General features: G+C 64.4%; 2 protein-coding genes and 1 long non-coding RNA gene across 12 annotated transcripts; 2 read left to right on the top strand and 1 right to left on the bottom strand.

Annotated features, from left to right (window-relative positions):
- The first annotated feature begins 902 nt into the window (after window positions 1–902).
- SMIM29 (small integral membrane protein 29) lies at window positions 903–3,692 on the top strand. 4 transcript variants are annotated; one of them, XM_075775847.1, is made up of 5 exons: window positions 903–976; window positions 1,749–1,921; window positions 2,013–2,038; window positions 2,112–2,217; window positions 2,615–3,692. In XM_075775847.1, the coding sequence occupies exons 2-5, from the start codon at window positions 1,811–1,813 to the stop codon at window positions 2,675–2,677; spliced, it is 306 nt and encodes a 101-aa protein (XP_075631962.1). In that variant the 5' UTR covers window positions 903–976; window positions 1,749–1,810; the 3' UTR covers window positions 2,678–3,692. The 4 variants fall into 4 exon arrangements, with proteins under 4 accessions (XP_075631962.1, XP_075631960.1, XP_075631961.1 ...); XM_075775845.1 differs by having other exon boundaries at window positions 2,112–2,221; XM_075775846.1 differs by lacking the exon at window positions 903–976 and adding an exon at window positions 1,400–1,523 and having other exon boundaries at window positions 2,112–2,221.
- Window positions 3,444–12,692, bottom strand: HMGA1 (high mobility group AT-hook 1). Of its 7 annotated transcripts, none has more exons than XM_075775839.1 (6): window positions 12,584–12,692; window positions 12,202–12,363; window positions 7,333–7,438; window positions 6,366–6,506; window positions 5,881–5,931; window positions 3,444–4,584 (listed from the first exon to the last, which is right to left on the bottom strand). In XM_075775839.1, exons 3-6 carry the CDS (start codon window positions 7,432–7,434, stop codon window positions 4,528–4,530), a joined length of 351 nt encoding a protein of 116 aa, XP_075631954.1. In that variant the 5' UTR covers window positions 7,435–7,438; window positions 12,202–12,363; window positions 12,584–12,692; the 3' UTR covers window positions 3,444–4,527. The 7 variants fall into 7 exon arrangements, with proteins under 7 accessions (XP_075631954.1, XP_075631953.1, XP_075631956.1 ...); XM_075775838.1 differs by having other exon boundaries at window positions 3,444–4,581; window positions 5,877–5,931; window positions 6,423–6,506; XM_075775841.1 differs by having other exon boundaries at window positions 6,423–6,506.
- A 525-nt stretch (window positions 12,693–13,217) lies between these two features.
- LOC142605200 (uncharacterized) lies at window positions 13,218–15,802 on the top strand. The gene is made up of 4 exons (XR_012838927.1): window positions 13,218–13,429; window positions 14,961–15,038; window positions 15,143–15,212; window positions 15,643–15,802. It is a non-coding gene; the product is annotated as an uncharacterized LOC142605200 (long non-coding RNA).
- The last annotated feature ends 3,628 nt before the right edge of the window (window positions 15,803–19,430 follow it).

The following is a 19,430-nucleotide window of genomic DNA, read 5'->3' as shown; positions in this document are numbered from 1 at the left end:
TCATGTCACTTCATTATTCATTTTTTTAGCTATTGGGAAGCAAAATGGGGCTCCTTGCTCCCCGCTATCCCCCCGCTCCCTCCTGACCCACTTAGCTGGGCCATCTGGTCGCCGTGCGGGCAAAGCGGCTTAGCCGTGTGCCGGGATCAGGGCTGGGACCCCGCCACCGCCCGGGGCTCTGCCGTGGGTGGCACCGGCACAGCCCCTGCCTGGGGTCCCAGGGTCCCCATGGCAGCCCCGTGGGTCTGTCGTCTCAGCCTGTGCCTGCAGATCCGTCCCTCCATCCGTCCGTCCCTCCATCCCTCTGTCCCTCCATCTGTCCCTCCCTCCGTCCCTCCTTCCATCCCTCTGTCCATCCGTCCCTCTGTCCATCTGTCCCTCCCTCCATCCATCCCTCCGTCCCTCCTTCCATCCCTCCCTCCATCCGTCCCTCTGTCCATCCATCCCTCCATCTGTCCTTCCCTCCGTCCCTCTGTCCATCCATCCCTCCATCCATCCCTCCCTCCATCCATCCCTCCGTCCCTCTGTCCCTCCATCCATCCCTCCATCTGTCCATCCCTCCATCCATCCCTCTGTCCCTCTGTCCATCCATCCCTCCATCCGTCCCTCCCTCCATCCCTCCCTCTGTCCGTCCCTCTGTCCATCCCTCCATCCCTCCCTCCGTCCCTCCGCCCACCCGGTGGTGCAGGGTCCCCCCCCCCCCCCCCCGCGTGCCGCTGGGTCCGTGTCTCCGCCCCCCCGGCCCGTCCCTCCCTTTGCTCTTTCCCCGCCCCTCCCACGTGCCGTTTCCCGCGTGCCCGTGCCCGTCGCTTTCCCCTTCCCCCGCCCCCGCCCGGTCTCTGCTGCCCCCTGTCGGTCCGGCGCTGCCCCCGCCCCGCCCACAAACAGCCCCGCCCATTTCCCGCCCCTCTGCCCCCCGCCCCGCCCGTCACGCGCCGCGCGGGTTCCGGGTGCGGGCGGTGCGCGGCGCGCGCAGGTGAGGCGGGGCGGGGTCGCGCGCGGGGATGCGCTGGGGGGCGCGGGGGGGAATGGGGGGAGTGGGGGGGAATGGGGGGAGTGGGGGGCAGTGGGGGCAATGGGGGGGAATGGGGGGCAGTGGGGGGGAATGGGGGGCAATGGGGGGCAGTGGGGGGGAATGGGGGGCAGTGGGGGCAGCGGGGCACGGCCGGGACGGGACGGATGCAGCGGGGGGGGCCGGAACGCGGCCAGAATTAGGGACGGGGGTGCAGGGGGCGGGGGGGGCTGCGGAGTGTCCTGCGTGGGGCTGGGGGGGGGCAGAGCGTGGGGTGGAGGGGCCGCTGGCGCATTCCCCGCCCCCCGAGCCTCCTCCTCCTGGGGGCGGAACCCCCCCGACCCCGGCTCTGCGGGGGGGGGGGGGAGGGAGGTGTGTGCGTGTGCGGGGGGGGGGGTGTGTGTGCGGGGTGACCCCCCCACGCCGGCCGCCCCCGGCCCCGAGTGCGGTTCCCCACGCGCTGGGCACCCCTCTGCCGCGTCCCGGGCGTGGGAGCATCCTCCTGGCTGGGGTGTGTGTACCGGCCCTGCCCGGCCCCGGGGGTCGGTACCGGGTGGTTTGTGCCGGGCAGGTGTGTCCAGGTGGTGGGTTATTACCGGGCAGGTGGTTATTACCGGGCCGTGGGTCATTACCCGGGGGGGTATTACCGGGCGGTGGGTTATTACTGGGCAGGTGGTTATTACCGGGCAGTGGGTCATTACCAGGTGGGTATTACCGGGTGGTCGTGGGTTCGCAGACGTCCCGTCCGGCGGGGCCGGACCCCCGCGTCCCCATGCGGAGAGGAGCCGGCGCTGAGCCATGAGCAACGCCACGGCCCCCACGGCCCCGGGCACGGCGAGCGACTCGCTGGTGGGCTACGTCCTGGGACCCTTCCTCCTCGTCACCCTCCTGGGCGCCCTCCTGGCCGCGGTGAGTGGGCGGGTGGGCAGGACGGGGGGGGGGCCCCAAACACCGTCGCGAGCCCTGCGCCCACTCACGCCCTGCCCCGCTCTCCTTGCAGGCGATGTACGTCCAGAAGAAGCGGAGGTGAGCGCGGGGGCGCGGGGCTGCGGTTGGGGGGTGTGGGACCGGTCGCCGCTCAGCCGCCTCCCCCCGCCAGGTCTGACCGCCTGCGCCACCGGCTGCTGCCCATGTACAGCTACGACCCGGCCGAGGAGCTGCACGAGTCCGAGCAGGAGCTGCTGGTGGAGGCCGAGGACGCCCGGGTGGGTGAGCCGCCGCGTTTCGGGGACGCGAGCTGGGTTTTGGGGCGGGGTACAGGCGGGGGCGGCTGCGTGGGTCGCTCACCGGCCGCGCACGGTGCTGCCGGGAATTGCTTTTGCGGGTTTTTTTTGCGTGAAAAATTAGCATTAAGCCGCAGCGAGTTAGGGAGCCCACAGTGCCAGCCCGCCCCAAGGGAGCACCGCGTGCTGGGAGCCGGGCGAGGGTTTGGGTATAATCCAGAGGTTTTTGGGAGGGTTGGGCTGTGCAGCCGGTGCCTGCGACCCCGGGGCTCCTGCACCCGCCCTGGTGCCTCTCGGGGTTCCTTTGCCCCCCTGGTTGGCACCGGCGGGGGTCTGGGCTGGGGCCCCCAGTGTGCTGAGGGCACGCTCTCTGTTGCAGGTGGTGCCGGGCTGGGGGGGGCCCTCGGCACATCGGCCCCCGCGGGGGGACTGGAAGTCCTGATGCTGCCCGGAGAGCTGGGGCCGATTCCTGCCCGCAGGAGGCAAGAGAGGACGGTGTCAGCACCGGCGCTGCTGCCTTCGCCGTCCGCCGGGAAGGGCAGGATGCGCCCGCGGTAGTGCGGCGGTGCTGGCGGCCGCTGCCTGGGAGCGATCCCACCCCACGAGCGCTGACGATAACGGGTTATCTGCCACCTCGGTGCCCGGTTTTGCCACTTTTTTGCTTGAACTGCCCCGCAAGCCCCTTAGAACGCGCCGAGCAGGACGGCCGGGGCTGGCACCCCGGCGGGGGAGCAGCCGGGCTCCGGGGCTTTGCCGGCTGCGCGGGGCAGGATGCCCGCAGAGGAGCAGCGCCGCGCGTGCTGCAGCAAATAAACGTGTTTCTCTGCATTCGGCCAAGAGCCTCCCGTGTCGGGCAGGGAGGGTTTCAGCAGCACGAACGCTGCCGGACCGTGGAGCAGCCCGACGTCGCGGCGGTCGGCGTCGCGCGTCCCTGCCTCGGCAGCGTCGTGACTCGGATTGGTAATAAAAAGGCGCGGGGGACGGGAGTTTGGGGGGGCAGCGGGGTTTTGCCTGTTTCTGTTTCCATCGGCAGCTCCCGTCCGTCCCCGCAGAGGATGGCTGGATGGCCCCAGCATGGACGGCCCTGTGGAGAAGGTACCGAGCGGAGCGGCCGCTCCGTGCCCATGGGATCTCCCTGCACGGAGAAATCCTGCTCCCCCCCCCCCCTGCCAGGGGCTGGACCCCAGCCAGAGTCCAGGGCAGAGGCGTCAAACATCCATAAAATGTTTTATTCAAGTAACTGCAAATAGGAAACCAAAAGGTCGTTAACAGTGGACCAGAAAAAAACCCCAAACCCCAATTTTTCCCCACCGGGGCCACCTGGCACCGACCTCCAGTCCTGCTGCAACCGTTGTGCAGGGGGTGGCATGGTGGGGGGAGCATCCCGCGGTCCCCCACCCCACCGCCCTGCCAGCCTCTATCCCTTGGAGTAGCAGAGCAGCCCAGACCTTAAAATAACAATTTAAAAAAAAAAAAAAAAAAAGCCCAAAAAAGGGGAGGGAAAAAAATACCCAGCAGCCCCTAGCGACACCCCGAGAAAGGAAACACCGAGCCAACGATGCCCCGGCAGCCGGCACAGCAGCAGCACGTCTGTGAGTTCAGAGAGTGGAACTTAAATATCCAGAGGTAGTTGTGAATGAAAGGAAAAAAAAAAGTACTAAAAAAAAATATATATACCAGAAGCTATGAGGAAAGGGGCGCCCCGAGCCGGCCCCACTCGGGCACCCCCGGGGACGGGCACCGAGCCCCGGCATCGCCGCGGGAGCTGCTCTCCCACGCACACTGCGGTCGCCCAGGACTGGGGGGGACACGGGGGGGTTTGCCTGGGGTAGCAGCAGGCCAGAGCAAAGGTCTAACGCATTTGGGGGTCTCGCCTTGGCTGACCCCCCCCCTCTTCCCTGCAGAGGCTCCGGTGCAAAGCCCGGTGCTGGGGGGGGGGGGGGGGGGGGCAACCAGCACCCGCTTTGGATGGGTGAGATCACTGCATTGGTGGGGGGCAGCAAAGGTGGGGGGGTCCCAGCCCCGGCTCTCTGCCAGGCACCCCCTTTGCCAGTGAAACCCAGCGCTGGGGAGAGGGGGGAGCCGGGGCGGGTGCCCCCCCAGGCGCGGGGCTGCAGGGGCCGCCCGGGTCGGGCCATTTTCCAGTGCTGCCGTTGTGGGAGGGTGAGGAAGGAGCGGAGGAAGGAGGAGGAAAAAGCCAGGGCGGCGCGGTGGGTTTCTCCCCGTCCCTCTCCCCCGGGCGCTGAGGACGCGGGACCGTCGGGCGATGAGGTAGCGCCGGTTCGGGAGGTTTCACTGCTCCTCCTCGGATGACTCCTGGGAAATGTTCACCTCCTCCTCGTCCTGCTGCTGCAAGGCAAGGGAGTGCGGTTCGGGGGGCGCCGGGGGCTGCAGACACCCCCCGTCATCTCTGGATGAAGGGCTGACCAGGCACATCACGCCCCTTGTGCAAAGAGGGAAACTGAGGCACCAGCACCCTCCTGGATTTGGGCGCTGGCCCTTGCTCCAGGTTTAACCGTTCCAGGTTAAATCCCAGGTAAGACAGACACCCACCCCAACACCCCCCCCGGGCAGGCTGGCAGCGAGGCGGGGGGAGCCACACACACCCTGCGAGCGCCCGAGCGCGGTGCCCAGCGCCGCCGCCGTGTTCCCCCTTGCCGGGGGCTGGGGGGCGGGAGAGCGGGTGGCGGCGGGTCCGGTGTCCGTGTCCGGCACCGCGCGCTGGGGCGGCCGTGAGCATCGCGGGGTGAGTCAGGGCTGAGTGTGAGCGTGAGTCAGCGCCGGCCCCCGCTTCCTCCCGCTTCATTCATAAAAAAGCCACCGCAGCCAGCAGCTGCCAGAGCGGGACACGGTGTCCCCGGCACGGCCCCACCGGCACGGGACCCGCTCGGTCCCACCCTGCCGAACGGCTTCCTGCCCTGGGGTCCCCAAAGCGTTGGGGGGGCACAAGCCATGGCGTTGGCACAGGGGGTGCAGGAGACCCCGGGACGTGACCCCCCCGCGGTTTGCGGTCCTGGCTGGGGACAGGGGCAAGGCCCCGCGCGGGGCAGAGCCGCCGCACCGTGAGGATGCTCGTGGTGGCTCGCGTGTCCCGGTGCCTGGTGGCAGCTCCTGGGGACGGTGGGATGCGCGTGCCGGGAAGGGAGAGGAGACTTGCTTCCAGCCGTCTGGGTGATGCTCGTGGGTGCTCGGCCGCTGCCTGAGCTCCCGGGGGGCTGCAAACCAAGGTGGGAAGGGGGAGAGCGGGGACGGAATGAAATGGCGGAGGGGAAACACAAAATAAGCGGGCGGCCGCGTGCGTGGGAGCAGAGGGGGTTTCCTGCGCGCACAGGCTGCGGGAACGCTGTGCCAGCGACGCAGCGGGCACTGGGACAGGCGTGTGCCAGCACGCCGGGGGGGCAGGACCAGCTGCCTCCCACACGCCGCTCCCAGGAACGGGGCGGGGGGGCCGGGATGGCTCAGCACCCCCCGTGCCGGGGCACAGCATGGCTGGGCTCAGAGCCGTGCCGTGTCCCCTTGTTCACGCTGCTCTGCTCTCCAACCCGGCAGCATCTCCCCCGCACTTGTGGGGACAGCCGGGGGCTGCCGTGCCCCCAAAGTGCCCAGCGCCCTGCCGGGGCAGGAGGAAGGGAAAAGCCCACTCACTGATTTTTTGGGTCGGCCTCGAGGTTTTCTCCCTGGTGTGACTGTGGCTTTCTGAGCAAAAGAAAAAAAAAAGACATTTTTGTCAGGCTGGGGCCGTCCCCTCGTCCCCAGGATGCTGCGGGGGGGGGGGGGGGGGGGGGGGGGGGGGCAGCGTTCCCCTTCCTGCCACCCACGACTGCCGAATTCATCACCCCAGTGGCATCTCCCTGGCGGCTGCACCCTGGGGCCGCAGCCAGCCCCCCCCGGACCCCCTCCCCGCCAGCTTCCAGCCCCGGGACACCCCGGCCCCGTGAGTCACAAGGCGGGTGCAGGATGTGAGTCGCGCGTTTTGCAAACAGGTTTATCACGGGTGTCCGCACACTGACACACGCGGTCCCTGGCTCCCCCCGCCCACCTTCCCTGGGGGCAGCACCGAGCCCCCCCCCCCCCAGCCCCCCCCGGGGTACATCCGCCCCAAATTGTCTATAATTGAGCTCAAAACAGACCTGTTGTCCCAGTGCACGGCTGCTTGGCCGGAGCAGCCCCCGTCCCCGGCCACCTACCCTGCCTTTCGGGGTGGCCTTGTTTTTACTGCCCTTCGGCCGTCCGCGGGGTCTCTTGGGGGTCGGGGCCTCAGTGGGCTCCTGCTGGAGGGAGAGCAGAGGGGGGGGTCGCTGCAGACTGGGGGTCCGCGGGGAGGGATGCAGGCCTGGAGCAGCTCCCGGTGCAGCAGTGCACCCCGGGATGCTCTGGGCTGGGAGCCCCATTCTGCCCAGCAGACCCCACTGGGGCGGGGATGCGCTTGCACATGGCACTGGGAGCATGAGCGGTACTGGGAGCACTGGTTGCACTGGGATCAGCAGTCGGGCACCGGGCACAGGCTCCCACACGTCCTTCAGCCAGGCGCGTACGTGACCCGTCCCGCCCTGGCATTAAATCCCTCGGCTTAGCCGGACGGTCCCCGTGGGGCGCTCAGCCCCGGACCCCAGCTCGCTGTCGGTGCCGCTGCCTGGCAAAGTGTCGGGGAAGCGCAAATCGCCTTTTCTGTGGGAAAATGGGGTGCACAAACCTCACCTGCCCCGGGGGGGGGTGGGGGGGTGGAGTTGGCACCACAAAGGCTCCAGCAGCATCTTATCCCTCTGAGCAGCTTTTGCTAATGGAGCTTTAATTAGCCCGTTCAGCCGCAGCCCGGGGAGCAGCAAGGGGGGGCCTCCAGCCCCTCCCCGGCAGTGGAGGAGCTCTGGGGTGTTGCAGGGCCGGGGGGGGGCTGTGAAGCCCCCCAGGAGGGGTTTGCAGCCCTTGGGGAGGTAACGAGGGCTGCACGGTGGGCATCCCCACCCCTGCCTGGGTGCGAGTGGGGGGGTTCCTGCTGCCCCGCAGCCTGGGGGGTGCCCGGCCCTCGTGGGCATCGCTGCGGGCACAGCTGCCCAGTGGGGTGCCCCCCCCCGTTCCTCCCAGGGGACCCCCACGTACCTGCGGCTTCTTCCTGGGCCGCCCCCGGCCCCTCTTCTCCGACACATCCTTCTCCCCCTTGGAGGCCAGGGGCTGGCTGGATTTGGTGCCGGATTCGCTCATTGTCCTGGCGGCAGCGGTGAGGAGGAGCAGGAGGGGGAGGAAGGTTGGTCAGTGACGGCTCACCAGGCCGGCCGGTGCCATTCCCCCCACCCTCGCCCCAGGCGCTGGGGGCTGCGAGGGACGAGCGGAGCCCCCAGAGCCTCCCGTGGGGTCAGCCCGGCCGTGCCCCTGCCCCCCCAGAAGGATGCTTGGTACCCCCGGCTGCCACCTGGCCCCGCTGTGGGGCTGGGGGGGGCCGCTGGGATATCAGCAGGGGCAGGAGGTGACAATGAGCAGGGTCCCCCCTCTGAGAGTGCCTCCTAAAATTAAAATTCAGCTGAAAAGAGCGGCTTCTGCCCCACCCCAGCCCGTCCCGGAGGCTCGCCCGCATACTGCTGCTCTCCCTGAGCAGGGACCAGCCCGTGCCTGGGGCGCTGCCGGGGTGCCCGCGGCAGAGAAACCAAGAGCATCACGAAACCAAGAGCACCACGATGAGCTATGCCTAGAAGAGACCCTCGCCTGTATTTTTTAACCCCTTGAGCCCATTGGGCGGCACCTCGCTGTGGGGTGCAGGGATTTTCTGCCCCAGAAACGCAGAGCACCTCGGGCAGGCGCAACCCTTCCTCCTGCTGCTGCAAAGACGGTATCTGCAAAACCGCCCCTGCTGCAGCCGCGTCCCTTCTGCAAACAGACCTTTGGCCCGCACCGGTCCCCGCTGTGCATCCCCTCGCACAGCCGCTCCCCGCCGGTGCCTCGCGGCGATGCTCCGGTGCAAAGCGCCCAGGCCAGCGCCGATGCGCGGGGATGGAGCGGCGTGTCTGAGGCTGCAGGGCCGGACTCTGGCAACGGGGTGCCGGTGCTGCTCCCCGCTCTCGTGGCCCTAATGACCAGCCCCATGTGGTGGCTGCTGCTCTCGCACCAGCTGGGTGAGGCTCTGGGTGCTCAGACCTCATCTCACCCCTCCCTGCTCCCTGCCTTCCCCCATGGTAGGTTTGCAGCTGCATCCCTCCCGGGGACGCAACCTCCATCCTCCTGGCACTGGCTGGGGAGCAAAGGGGTCCTGCCCCAAGCCCGTGGCACACACGCCCCTGCTGAATTAGCCAGTGCCCCGGTGCTGAGCCAGCTCCCGGGGTCCCCAGCAGGCATTTGGGGAGCGGCAGCTTGGCCAGCCCTTCCCACAGCCCATCTCCTTTCCCCAGAAGGAGCAGAGCGGCTCCAGATTTAATCTGGAGCCCTTTAAATCCCAGACATGCTGTCAGCACCGGCAAGTTGGAACAGGACGAGCGATGGCATGGCACCGGGGGCCTCCGGGCATCCCCACGGGGGTCCCAGTGCCCCAGAAGGGAGGTGCAGGCTCCTGCGGCCCTCCTCCAGCACCCCCCACCTCGACACCCGGCACTGCTGCACCCAGGGTGGGGTGCTGCACCCCTGACCCTGCTCCTGCCCCCCCGGCTGGGTTTAGGGACGGGCACCGCTCGTCACTTGTCCTGGGGTGCCGGGTCATCCCCTCCCCTGTGCACATCCCAAAGGGCTGCATGGCTTTCCTCGCTCATGGGGAAATCCCATGGAGGAAGAGGCTCCATCTTCCCCTCTCCACCTTGATGCTTCCCCAGGGGCGCTGGGAAAACCTGCTTTTCCAGAGCTGTGGGGCCGGTTCCACGCCCAGCTCCCAGCCCAGGAGCCAGGAGGACGGGCTCTGGGCTGGAAGGGAGCGGGATCGCTACCGCAGCCCCGGCGCTTACCCGTGACCCCGAGCGCAAGGTGCCGGCTCTGCTTCTCGGTCGGGCGACCGTGGCCATGCAGAGCGGGGGCTGCCGCGCAGAGCGGCGACGTGATGTTTCCCAGCAGACACAGGGCTGCGAGAGCAGCGTCCCGGTCTCGCTGCCTGCAAGCGCGGGGCTTGGAGCTGCCCGGGAGACCCGGTTAGAAAATCACCGTGTTGCTCTGGGGTGGATGGTGCAATGCCCCTGGGCCACCTCTCCCTCCAGGCACGGTCCCTGTGCCCCTGCCCCGGCTCTGACCCACGTCTCCGGAGCACGGCAGCCCCCCGGCCCGGCTTCTCCTGCAGATACAAGGTTGTGTGCCCGGTCTGCGTGCCAGGGTGGGGGCACTCTTCCTACCAGGTTAGTAACGCTTAGTTTGGAACAACTGGTTTCGGTTTGGATGGTGTTAGAGCAGCTGGGACAGTGCTACCGGGGAGAGCAGGGGGCAGCCGGGGTGCTGAGCCCCCCCGGGGAAACTGAGCCCATCAGGGCAGCTGGAGCAGGTATGCGTGAGACACACGGTGAGAGGAGCCACGCTCAGACCTTCGAGGCTTTTTAAAAAAACACGCGTCAACTCCCGCTCCCCTCTGGAAGTGACTCACGAGTGCAAAACAACAACAACAAAAACCACCCTCGGATTTTTTTTTTTTTTTTTTTTTGAGACAGAAACCATGCTGTCATGTAAACACCCCAAAAATATTACTCACAGCATCCCAGAGCCCTTCAAGGAGTTTCTTAAAAAAAAAAAGTATGGTTTAGGTTTAGGAAAGAAAAACGCCGGCCGGCTCACCAGGGTCTGTCTCTTTCTAAGTCAATCTTGGTTGGGGAACCGCAGTGCCGTACCCTCACCCGTAGCTGGAGACAGATGGGCCCAGTACGGCCCCCACCCTGCCGCGCTCCCCTCCACCCCGCTGGGGCCGGGCACGGGCCCCACGCGGCGGCTCCGGCCAGGGATGCCGAGGGGACCCTCCCCGCCGTGGGGACGCCACCAGGTGTAGCCCCCCGAGCCAGAGCCTGCTGCCGCAAAGCTGTTGGTGCTGGGGAAAGGACGGGCACGTCCCAGGGGCTCCGTGCCCCACTCCGGCAGAGGGGGATGCAGGAGATGGGGGATGCCCAGGCGGGAGATGGGGGATGCCCCTCTCCCCCTCCCCAGCACCTTCCCACCCCACACTCCTCTTCCCAAGAGCGGCCCTGGCTCGGCGCGATGCTCCCTGGCTTGGCGGCACCTGCCCAGCCCCGGGAGCGCCCCGAGCCCACGGGACGATGCCGGGCACGCCGCGGGAAGCAGCTCCGGTCCCGCTCACGTGCATCAAAGCCGTATAGGAGGGAGGGAGCAGCTGTGTTGCCATGGAGGAAAGGAAGCAGCCGAGAGAGAAACCTTTCTGCGCAGGGAGGAATCGGTCAGAGATGAGGGCAGGGGACTGCCGGGCTCCCCCAAGGCTGGGAGAGATAAATCTCTGCAAGGTTTGGAGGTGGAGGGGCTACATCTGCCTCTCGATCGATGGAGCTGGGGGATGAAAAACTCCTCCCCTCTCCATCCCTATGGATGGTGAGCCGCCGGACTCTCCTCCCCCAGCCCCATCGGCTCGCTCTGCTCCACGACACGAGCTGGGCCATTCTCAGCAGCCACCTCTTGCACGAGCGATGGCTGGGTTGCAAAAGGGCAACCTGGCCCCTCGGAGCGATGCTCCTCGCTGCCCTGGGCCTGCTCCCGCCTCCCCCCACCCATCCGCGCTGGCTTACAGCGCTCCGTGCAAATAACCCCATAAATCCCTCGCTCCGGCCACCTACTCTTAGATTAAAACAAACCAGCCCAGGAGAAGCAGGGAGACGAGGCGGTGGCTTAGATCTTAAAAAAAAATAATAAAAAAAATATCTCTTCACGCCCAGGAAATCTAGCCTGATTGCAGCTGGAGAAGGATCCCGGCCGCACCTCCTGGCAGAGGGAGGACGGGAGAGGGAGGAGGGGAAGAAATAGTGGAGCAGAAGTTGAAGAGCCTGTTCGGCAGGGGTGCGAGGGCTGGGAAGGGATGTGCGCGGCTCCTCATGAGGACAAGTCCTCCATGGGGCTGCTTTGAAGCCCCCCCAGGCCTGCTATTAAGGAAAGTCCACCCCCCTTTCCTTCCTGGGCATGCATAATAAAAGGAAGTGATAAAAGAAAGGAAGGAGGGAGGTGGGGGAGAAAGACAAGAGGCAGGAAGGGCACCATCACACGCTTTGTGCAGCCCCTGTCCTGCGGGGTACAATAAAACCCCGGGCGGAGCCAGCTCGGTGTGGCATCACCCCCCGCCGGGAAGGGCTGGGTGCGGGGGCTGCGGGGGCTGCGGGGCCCCACGGTCTCGCAGCGTGGGCACTGTCCGGGGTGTGTGTGGGGGGGCAGCTGAGCCCCAGCACTGCAACTTTGCACCGACCTGTGTCCCCCCCCCGCCCCATCCTTGGCCTGGCCCCTTGCACGGTCCCAGCCCCACGCACGGTCCCTGATCCCACGCCCATGCACCGGCCGCGGCCCCACGCACCTTGCACGGTCCCATCCCCACGCACGGTCCCGACCCCGCGCCCCCTACGCCGGGCCCCACGCACCTTGCACCGACCCCCCCACGCACCCTGCGAGCCCGGGCCGGGGCGGGGGCTGCACCCCGCGGCCGTGGGGCCCCCCCCGGCGGTGCGGGGCGTTCGCATCCCCCGAAACCGGGTAAGCGGAGGAAAAGTCCCGCCGCGCCGGGAGCTGCCGGCACCGGGGGCCCGCGGTGCCCCCCCGTCCCCCCCCCCCCCCACGGCCCGGGCAGCCCCGCCAGGTGCATCACGCTATTAATAACAATAATTAATAACCAGAATAATAAAGAGAGGCATTGCAGAGCCGACCCGCCGCACGCACACGCGCGTCCTTGCAAATACCGAACAAACCGGGGGCGATCGTGCACAGCATGCGGGGAGGGGGGGAGCAGAGCCCCGGGCCCCCCCAGCACCCCCCGGCCCTCCCCCGCACCCCCCGGAGCAGAAAGGAAAGAGGAAGGCCGGCACTCACAGTCAGCTTGATCTCGGAGCTGGGTGCTTGGGGTGGTGGTTTTGGGTGGGGGGGTTTGGGGGTTTTTTTGGTTTTTTTGGTTTTTTTTTCCTGGCGTGTCTGTGTTGTGAAGCGAATTAAACCCCCCCCTCCCGGCGGCTGCTGCTGCTCGCAAATGCGGATCTGAAAGGAGAAGGCAGAGAGAGAGGCTGCGACTCACACATCCACAGCTCAGCCAGGCCCCCCTCTTATTTATATAAATAATAAAGAGAGAGGAAAAAAAAAAAAAATTGCTCCAGGAGGAAGGAAGCTGGGTCAAAATCATTTGCAGGGAGCGAGGAAAAAAAATATGGGGGGGGGGAGAGGGGGGAAGGGGGGGGAAGGAGCGAGCTCCCAGCCTTACTGGAGGGGATCCAGCTGCTAAAAATAGCAAAATCACACTCGAAATTAAATAAGGGCAAACAGGCTAAGGGGAGCTTCCAGCCTTGCGGAGCGGGGAGAGGAGGAGCCGGGCTGCATCACGGCCGGGGGCGGGCGGCGGCGGGGCCGGGAGCGATAGGTCCGTTCAAAGGGCTGCGGCGGGCGGCGGCGGCGGCGGCTCCCCCCGGGGCTGGCGGAGGGGCTCCCCGGGGGAGCATGGAGAGGGCCCCCCCCACCCCCCGGGGGGCTCCGGGGATGGTCCTGGCTGGGGGGCGCGGGTACCCCGCAGTGCCCCCCACCTGGCCTCGCCGCTGGGTAAAGCCCCAGCTGCCCCCCCCCCCCCCCCGGGGCAGTTTTGGGCTGGCGTGGAGGGGTTTGGCATCACCGTGGGGGCAAGCACCCACCGGGGCTGTGCCGTGCACTGGGTCCGGCACCGGTGGGCAAAGCACGATGCTCTTTCCTTTTGCTGCCTCCCTGTCACGTTAACCCCCCCCCCCAAAAAGAGCCTCCGGTCCCCATCTGAGGCACCACCCGCGGGTGCTCCATCCCTGGGGCATCCCAGGGCCGGCCGGGTTTTGTCACGATATTTATTTTATTTTATTTTTCATTGCAGCACCACTGCAGAAATGGGAGGCCAGTGTGGATGCAAGTCCCGCACGGCTCAGCGCCGTGGGGTTTTGGGAGCTGGCGAGCGGCCCTGAGGCTCTCCTGGGGTTTAAGCAGGCGGTGGGCTTGGTCTGCAGTAAAAGAGCTTTATTCTGAATTCCTGTGATCTGTTTTGGAAGTGGTTGAGGTCAGTCTGGAATAGGAGGCGAGATCAGGTCTCCAGGTAGGTACCCCAAAACCCAGACCCCCCCCCTTGTGCCAGGGGCAAGGTTTTCCAAGGCATGTCAGGCCTCTGGGATCTCGTGGTGGGGTTTTTTGAGGGGATACAAGGAAATCCAGAGGTCAGCATCTTCTCAGTGATGGGACTGTGCCAAATTCCCCCAAACTCACGTGGAAACTCCGATCACAAATTTAGTGGAAACTCCGATTTAAGTGCTTTCGACGATCCTGACGCTAAGGGTTGAAATCCGGAGTTAGGAGCTGGACTTTAGACTGGCTGATGCTGGATTTCAGGCATGTCTGTTAAAAAAAGCACCTTTAAAAAAGTGAAGCTTTGAAGTATCGATATCTGCACGTGCAAAACTTCTTCAGCGGGGAAGATTTACACTGTAGAAAGAAACAAATCAAGCCGAGCAAGACTTGTGGCACTTTTTTTGCTAGTTGTTATTTGGATTTTTAAAATCCCCTGCAAATTCCCCAGACTAAAACACAATCAAAGCAGTGTCCCTTTCTGACGATTAAAAAATGAAAGCAAAGAAGGGGGGGGAAACACCCTGTAAGAGGCTGAGCTGTTTTCAAACGCCTGCAAAACCAGCAGGCATCACCCTGCTTGCACCGCTGTGTTTTGGGGCTGAGCCCGGCCGTGGCTCCCTGCCCCTGTGGTGGTGGTGGGTCTCCTCCGCCCAAGGGCCTTGCATCCAGCCAAGGTGGTGCTTGCAGACCCTGAGCATCTTTTTTTTTCTTTTTTTTTCTTTTCTTCCTAAAATCAATGTCCCCCCCCCAGCTGCAGGCAGCCCTGCCTGGGCTTGGAGGTGCCGGGGTGCCTTCTGCCCGCAGCAGCCCCAGCCCTGCCCATGGCCGTGCTCAGGCTTCCCCGCTTTGCCGTGAGCCTGGCAAGGAATTTGGTTTCTGTCCCTGGCAGAGGCTCGTTGTTATTAATATCACTCGTTATTTATTCTGCCGTGGCAGTGAATGGCTGTAACTGGAGAGCTGTGAATAACCGGGGCTGCTCTTTCTTGCTTTGATCCCTGAAACTTTTGGCCATTCCCCGCTTGCCAAGGCCATCGGAGCCCCCCCAAGCTGGGTTCACCCGTGGGGTGACCACTTGGTCGTTAAAGCTAAATAGTGCTGCAGCGGTCCCCGGAAACTAAAAAGCAGCGGTGAGATGCTCCCGGGAGCAAAGCCCAGATGGGAAACCAGCCGTGTGCAATGGGGGAAAGTGGGGGGGAAAATTGGGATTTGGGGAAATAGGATTTGTTTGGTGCTCAGAGTGTGTTTGCCAGGATGGGAGGACCCAGGGGATTTCAGAAATAGCCCGGCAACACATGGCAGCGAGGTCTGCACCCGCAGGGAGGGGGCTGTGGGGGAGAGCCCCCCACTTTAAATAGAAAGAAACTGGGGGGGGGGCGGGGGGGAGATGCCTGTGCGGCAGGGTGAGATGCAGAGCAGCGTGAGGCTGCTGGGATCTGAGCAGAGCTCAGTGCTGCGGCCAGGATTTTGGTCCAGGAAGATAATTTTCACTTTTGTTTTTGCAGTTTTCCCGAGTTAAAGCCAGGGGTTGGCTTTTCCCGCAGTTCAAGCCTGCGGCCGGTGCGGATTTGGGAGCAGGACCAGTGAGGTTCCCACAACCTGCAGTTCAGTTCTGCAGCAAGACCACAAAGTGAAAATGGCTGGAAATAGTGAAACAAGAAGTGATTTATTTTTTCCCCCAAGGCAGGATGCGGAGGAGCAGCCTGTGCTGTGCCGGGGTCGGCATCGCACCGAGCGGTGCTGCCCACGTTATCCCGGTGAGCCAAACGAGCGGGGAAAGCCGCGGGGACGCAGGCAGGGATGTCCCCGGTTGCGGGGCTGGCCGGCCATGGCGGGAGGGGACGGGGCCTTTGTTTCCCCTCCCGGCTTTGTTTCCCGACGGCCCCATTGATAAAGCCCCATGCGGCCAAACAGCCCCGACCCACCCCGAAACAGTCCTTTTAATTTGATTAAACAGCTCCTTCCTTCTCACCCTCCGAGCAGATTTAGCACTCACCAGGGCAGTGTTTTCCTGTAGCCCTATTCCGGGGACAAATTCCTAAATCACCTGATAAATTATAGGCTTAATGCTGCCGCTTTTGCGAACGCGAGCCCCGGGTTTGCAGGACACACTGATGCATGTGGGATGCATGAGCTGCAGATGTGGGGTGCACACATGAATTATTGGGTATCCCTATTTCTTTTCAGTGAATGTTTCGGGCCTGGGAGGAGATCTGATGGGGAAATGGGTGCCCAGCGCTTGGGAAAAGCTGTGCCTCCACAGAAAGGTGCCCTGAAAAGGTGCTTGAAATCATTCCCTGCTCCTTCAGCTCAGCAGGGCTCTGCAAAACTGGAGGTGCTGATCGTCTGCCCCTGAAATAGAGCTGCCTTGGGCGGGGGGGGGATGTAGGGGCTGGAGGGTGGCCCCGGGGGGAGGACATCTCGCTCTGCCCTGCCCTGCATCCCGGTGACTGCCACCGAGCCCCACAAAGCTGCGTTCGGGATTTGGGTGCCTAATTCCTGCTAATTTCCCTGGGAAAGGGGAAACCAGATCCTCTAAGGCAGCTCTGGAAAAAATCTCAGCCCAGGTTGCTGGGTAATTGGAAGGGCTACTCGACTAATTAAAAGCGTGGTGTGTTTGTCACCTCCAAAGCCCTCTTGAACAACAGTTAATTAATCCGCGTTCTGGGCCTTGCGGAGACAGGTGTCGTTACCCTCATTTCACAGATGGGGAAACGTGCGGATCGGAGGTGGTGTGACTTGTCTGAGGCCAGGTGAAGAGACGTTTCACCCATGTTAGTGTCTGGCCCAGTGCTTGGGGTGCACCGTGTCCCTCTCGGGTGCCTTTACTCAGCATCGCTGGGATTTTGCTGGCCAGGGAGGTTTCATGCTGTGCCTGGAGCATCCCCGTGCATCGCCCTGGTCCCCGGCTGCATCGTGAGGACCGTTTGCTGAAGATCTTCCTCCTGCACAAGTGGGTTTGCAAAATGCAAAGCCACAGGCAGGACCCGTCTCGCTCTGAAGCCGAGTTTTCTTATTTCAGCATCCTTGGGTTGACGTGGGCAGGGGAACGTGTATTTGGCTCCTCCGCATATAGGAGCCCCTTTCCGTGCAGCCTCTCGGATGCTCCCGGTGTCCTCAGGGAGGGGACGTGTCTTAGCCGGGACAACACATCTCAGGCTTAGGAGGTGCCCGAGGCCGGGTAGGACAGCAACAAGGGCTGACCCAGGGCTGGGCTTACTGCTTTGGCCGTGTCCGTCTCTTCCAGCGCAGGAGTTAGCTGAGCGCTGATGGCTGGGAGCAACGGTCGTGGCACTGCGGGACCCAGCGTCCCTCCGGTTGCTGCAGGCATGAGTGGAGACCCCCACGTTTCCACCCATTTCTGCTCTTTCCCTGCAAGGTAAGTGATGGCTGCGCAAGCAGGAAGGCTCTGCAGACGGGTCCAAGATGATTAACTCCTTTCATTAATTCTTGCATCACGTTTGCCATGCTCCATGTTTCTGAGTTTCTTAAGGCAGCGCAGGGCTGAACTCCTCGTGGGAGGACATCTCCGATGTGGAGCTTCCTGAGACCAGAGCCCTGGGGAAGGGCTTTCCTGAGATTCACCATGTCCTGAAGAGTTTCCAGCAGACAAGAAGAAATACTTCTCCTTCCTCCAAAAAGCAGAGGGACTTGCCCAGGTCCATGCAGGAGAGGCACTAGTGGAGCGGGGCACACGAGACCCATCCCTCCTCCATTGCTGTAACCTCGGAGCTTGCGTGCAAATCCCTGCTGAAATATTTATTACTGGCTGCAATCAATAATTAGCCCCCAGGAAAAGATATTTCTGGCAACCGGCTCCTCTGCTTGCTGTTGGAGGGTGGTACGGGGCCAAGGCGTGCGGGTTGCTGAGCGCCTGCCCCCCATCCACACCCGGGGGGCAATGGGGTGGAAATCGGGGGTGGGGGGTGCGAGGGGAAAAGGGCTGCCGTGTGTGCGTGGGTCTCTGTGGAGCCTGCTGTGGGGCAAAGTTGGAGGGGAAGGAAGGGAAAATTACGGCTTATATGCCTGTCCTGACTCTCCAGCGTCGAGGGGCCCGGGCTGACGAGGAGCGTGGGTGCCCTTTGTGCCTGGAAAGAAGTGGCCAAATCTGCCTGGACCAAGCCAAGCATGTCAGGTGCTGTCTTGTTTTGAAAGCTCTGCTGGGAAGTCACCCCTGGGACGGCTTGGCCGCCTGGGGGGAGAGTCACGAGGCTGGTCCCAGCGCCGACGGGTGCTTGCCGGGCGTCCGCCCCGACCTGCCCCTCCAGCCCGGCTGCTGGACGTGGCGTTTTGTGTTTGCAGCTGGGAGGCGATGGGGGCCAGATCCCCTGACTCTGGGAGCTGGGGATTTTGAGGAGAGCTTGTCTGCGGCATGAGGCAGCTGCAGCCGTTCCAGAGGAACCAGAGGGGAAGCCACCTCCATGCCCACGGCACATCTTCCCTGATGGGGGTACAGCGGCTGGGGGCAGCCATGGGCCCCTGACGCCCTGATCAGCCAGAGTGACCACTGACCTGTCCCTGTCCCCACGCACACCGTGTCTCATCCTTCCTCTATTCACAGTCCCCACAAAACCTGGCTTCAGGGGTGCTGGGCGCCCTTGGGTGCTGAGGTGCTGCCTTCCATGCCGTGAGGCTCAGGCTTCATCCTGCCTCGATCCCAGAAGCCAGGTTTAATTCCCCCCTTCTTTAAACAAAAATTGGGATTTGCTTTTAATCCCCTGCCAGCAGGAGCCAGGCTTGGAGGGGCTCGCTGCCCTGGGCTCCGCGTGCCTGGGTTGTAATGTATAACCCCGTATATGTCAATACATCCGTAACCCCCCAGTGCACAGCTCGGGAGAGCGCTGGCTGAGCCGTGGCAGCCCACGCGGCACAGGGCGAGCAGGATGAGCCGGTGGGGCTGGAAAGTGGCTCTGGCCCAGGCAGGGACGCTCCTGCCGTGCCTGGGCGGCCCCCCCGCCTGCGTGCCCCGACCTGCAGCACCCACGGGGATGTGTCCCTGCCTGTCACCCCCGCTCGGCTGCACCCGCGTCCGGTTTACCCGCCTGAGCCCAGCGTGCGCCTCTCCCGTTCCCTGGGATGGCAAGGATGTATTTTGGGTGCTGCTGTCAGCGGGATGGGGAAGGGGGTGTGTGTGGGGGGGCTGATTTGGCTCGAGCACCCCAAGGTGGAGCATCCCGCTATCTTTGGGGAGCTGCTCGGTGTCCAGCAGGCTGCTCGGCCACTGGCCGTGCCTCCTCCGGGGCCTGGGGTGTGCTGCTCGGCTCTGGTCCTGGCAGGGGAGCTGGGATGCTCCGGGCTGCAGCCATGGCTGCGGTGCACAATGGCCTTTTGTCTGCGGGGCTGCCCCGGGAACATCCCGCCATCCCAGTTTCCCAGTAACATGAAACCTCCTCGGGGCTGCCTCCGGAGCACAAAGCCTGGGGCTGCTGGGGGGGGCAGCTCCAGCCTGTTCCCAGCTCCCCCCACGTTTTGGAACATGTGCACCGAGTGTGTTGGGGCTCAGGTGGGTGGTGGGCGGCCGCCAGCTGAGGCAGGGTCCCGCATCACATCGCTCCTGCTAGAAAAGGGGTGGCATAAATCAGGGGACCACCAGGAACGGAGCCATGTGCTGTCCCCGTGCCCGTGGGAGCCCCTGTGCAAGGAGCCAAGGTGGGGGCTCCAGCACCTTCCTCACCCTGGGGGTCCCCATCCTCAGCAGACCAAGAGCTCCCCACCATCGTTCCCCAGTCCTCCCCAGGGGCACCCAGGGCACGTGCAGCAGGTGAGGAATACCTGCGGGCCCTCGCTGGAGCCCCCTGTCCCTCTGCAGCCCCTCCCGGGGCTGGGGGCTAGCGAAGGGGGGTAACAGGGCCGGGGAGGAACTGCTGTAAATCATTAACGGAGGAACGCGGCGGAAGAGAATGTGAAGGGTCATTAATTGAGGACTTGCTGTCTGGCTCGCAGGGGAGTCTGGCTGCCTTCGGTTTTTTTAATCA

The sequence above is a fragment of the Balearica regulorum genome, chromosome 25 (genome assembly GCF_011004875.1).
Source record: "Balearica regulorum gibbericeps isolate bBalReg1 chromosome 25, bBalReg1.pri, whole genome shotgun sequence".
NCBI classification, from domain to species: domain Eukaryota; kingdom Metazoa; phylum Chordata; class Aves; order Gruiformes; family Gruidae; genus Balearica; species Balearica regulorum.
This window is presented reverse-complemented; position numbering and strand designations above follow the sequence as displayed.

Excerpts from the sequence above, each read along its gene's own strand:
- SMIM29 (XM_075775845.1), top strand. The coding sequence starts at position 1,811 with ATGAGCAACGCCACGGCCCCCACGGCCCCGGGCACGGCGAGCGACTCG. Across the intron at positions 1,922-2,012 it reads TGGGCGCCCTCCTGGCCGCG|GCGATGTACGTCCAGAAGAA; the intron begins GTGAGTGGGCGG and ends CTCTCCTTGCAG. Across the intron at positions 2,039-2,111 it reads TACGTCCAGAAGAAGCGGAG|GTCTGACCGCCTGCGCCACC; the intron begins GTGAGCGCGGGG and ends TCCCCCCGCCAG.
- HMGA1 (XM_075775838.1), bottom strand. The coding sequence starts at position 7,434 with ATGAGCGAATCCGGCACCAAATCCAGCCAGCCCCTGGCCTCCAAGGGG. Across the intron at positions 5,932-6,422 it reads AGGCCACCCCGAAAGGCAGG|AAAGCCACAGTCACACCAGG; the intron begins GTAGGTGGCCGG and ends TCTTTTGCTCAG. Across the intron at positions 4,582-5,876 it reads CCGACCCAAAAAATCAGTGA|CAGGACGAGGAGGAGGTGAA; the intron begins GTGGGCTTTTCC and ends GCCTTGCAGCAG.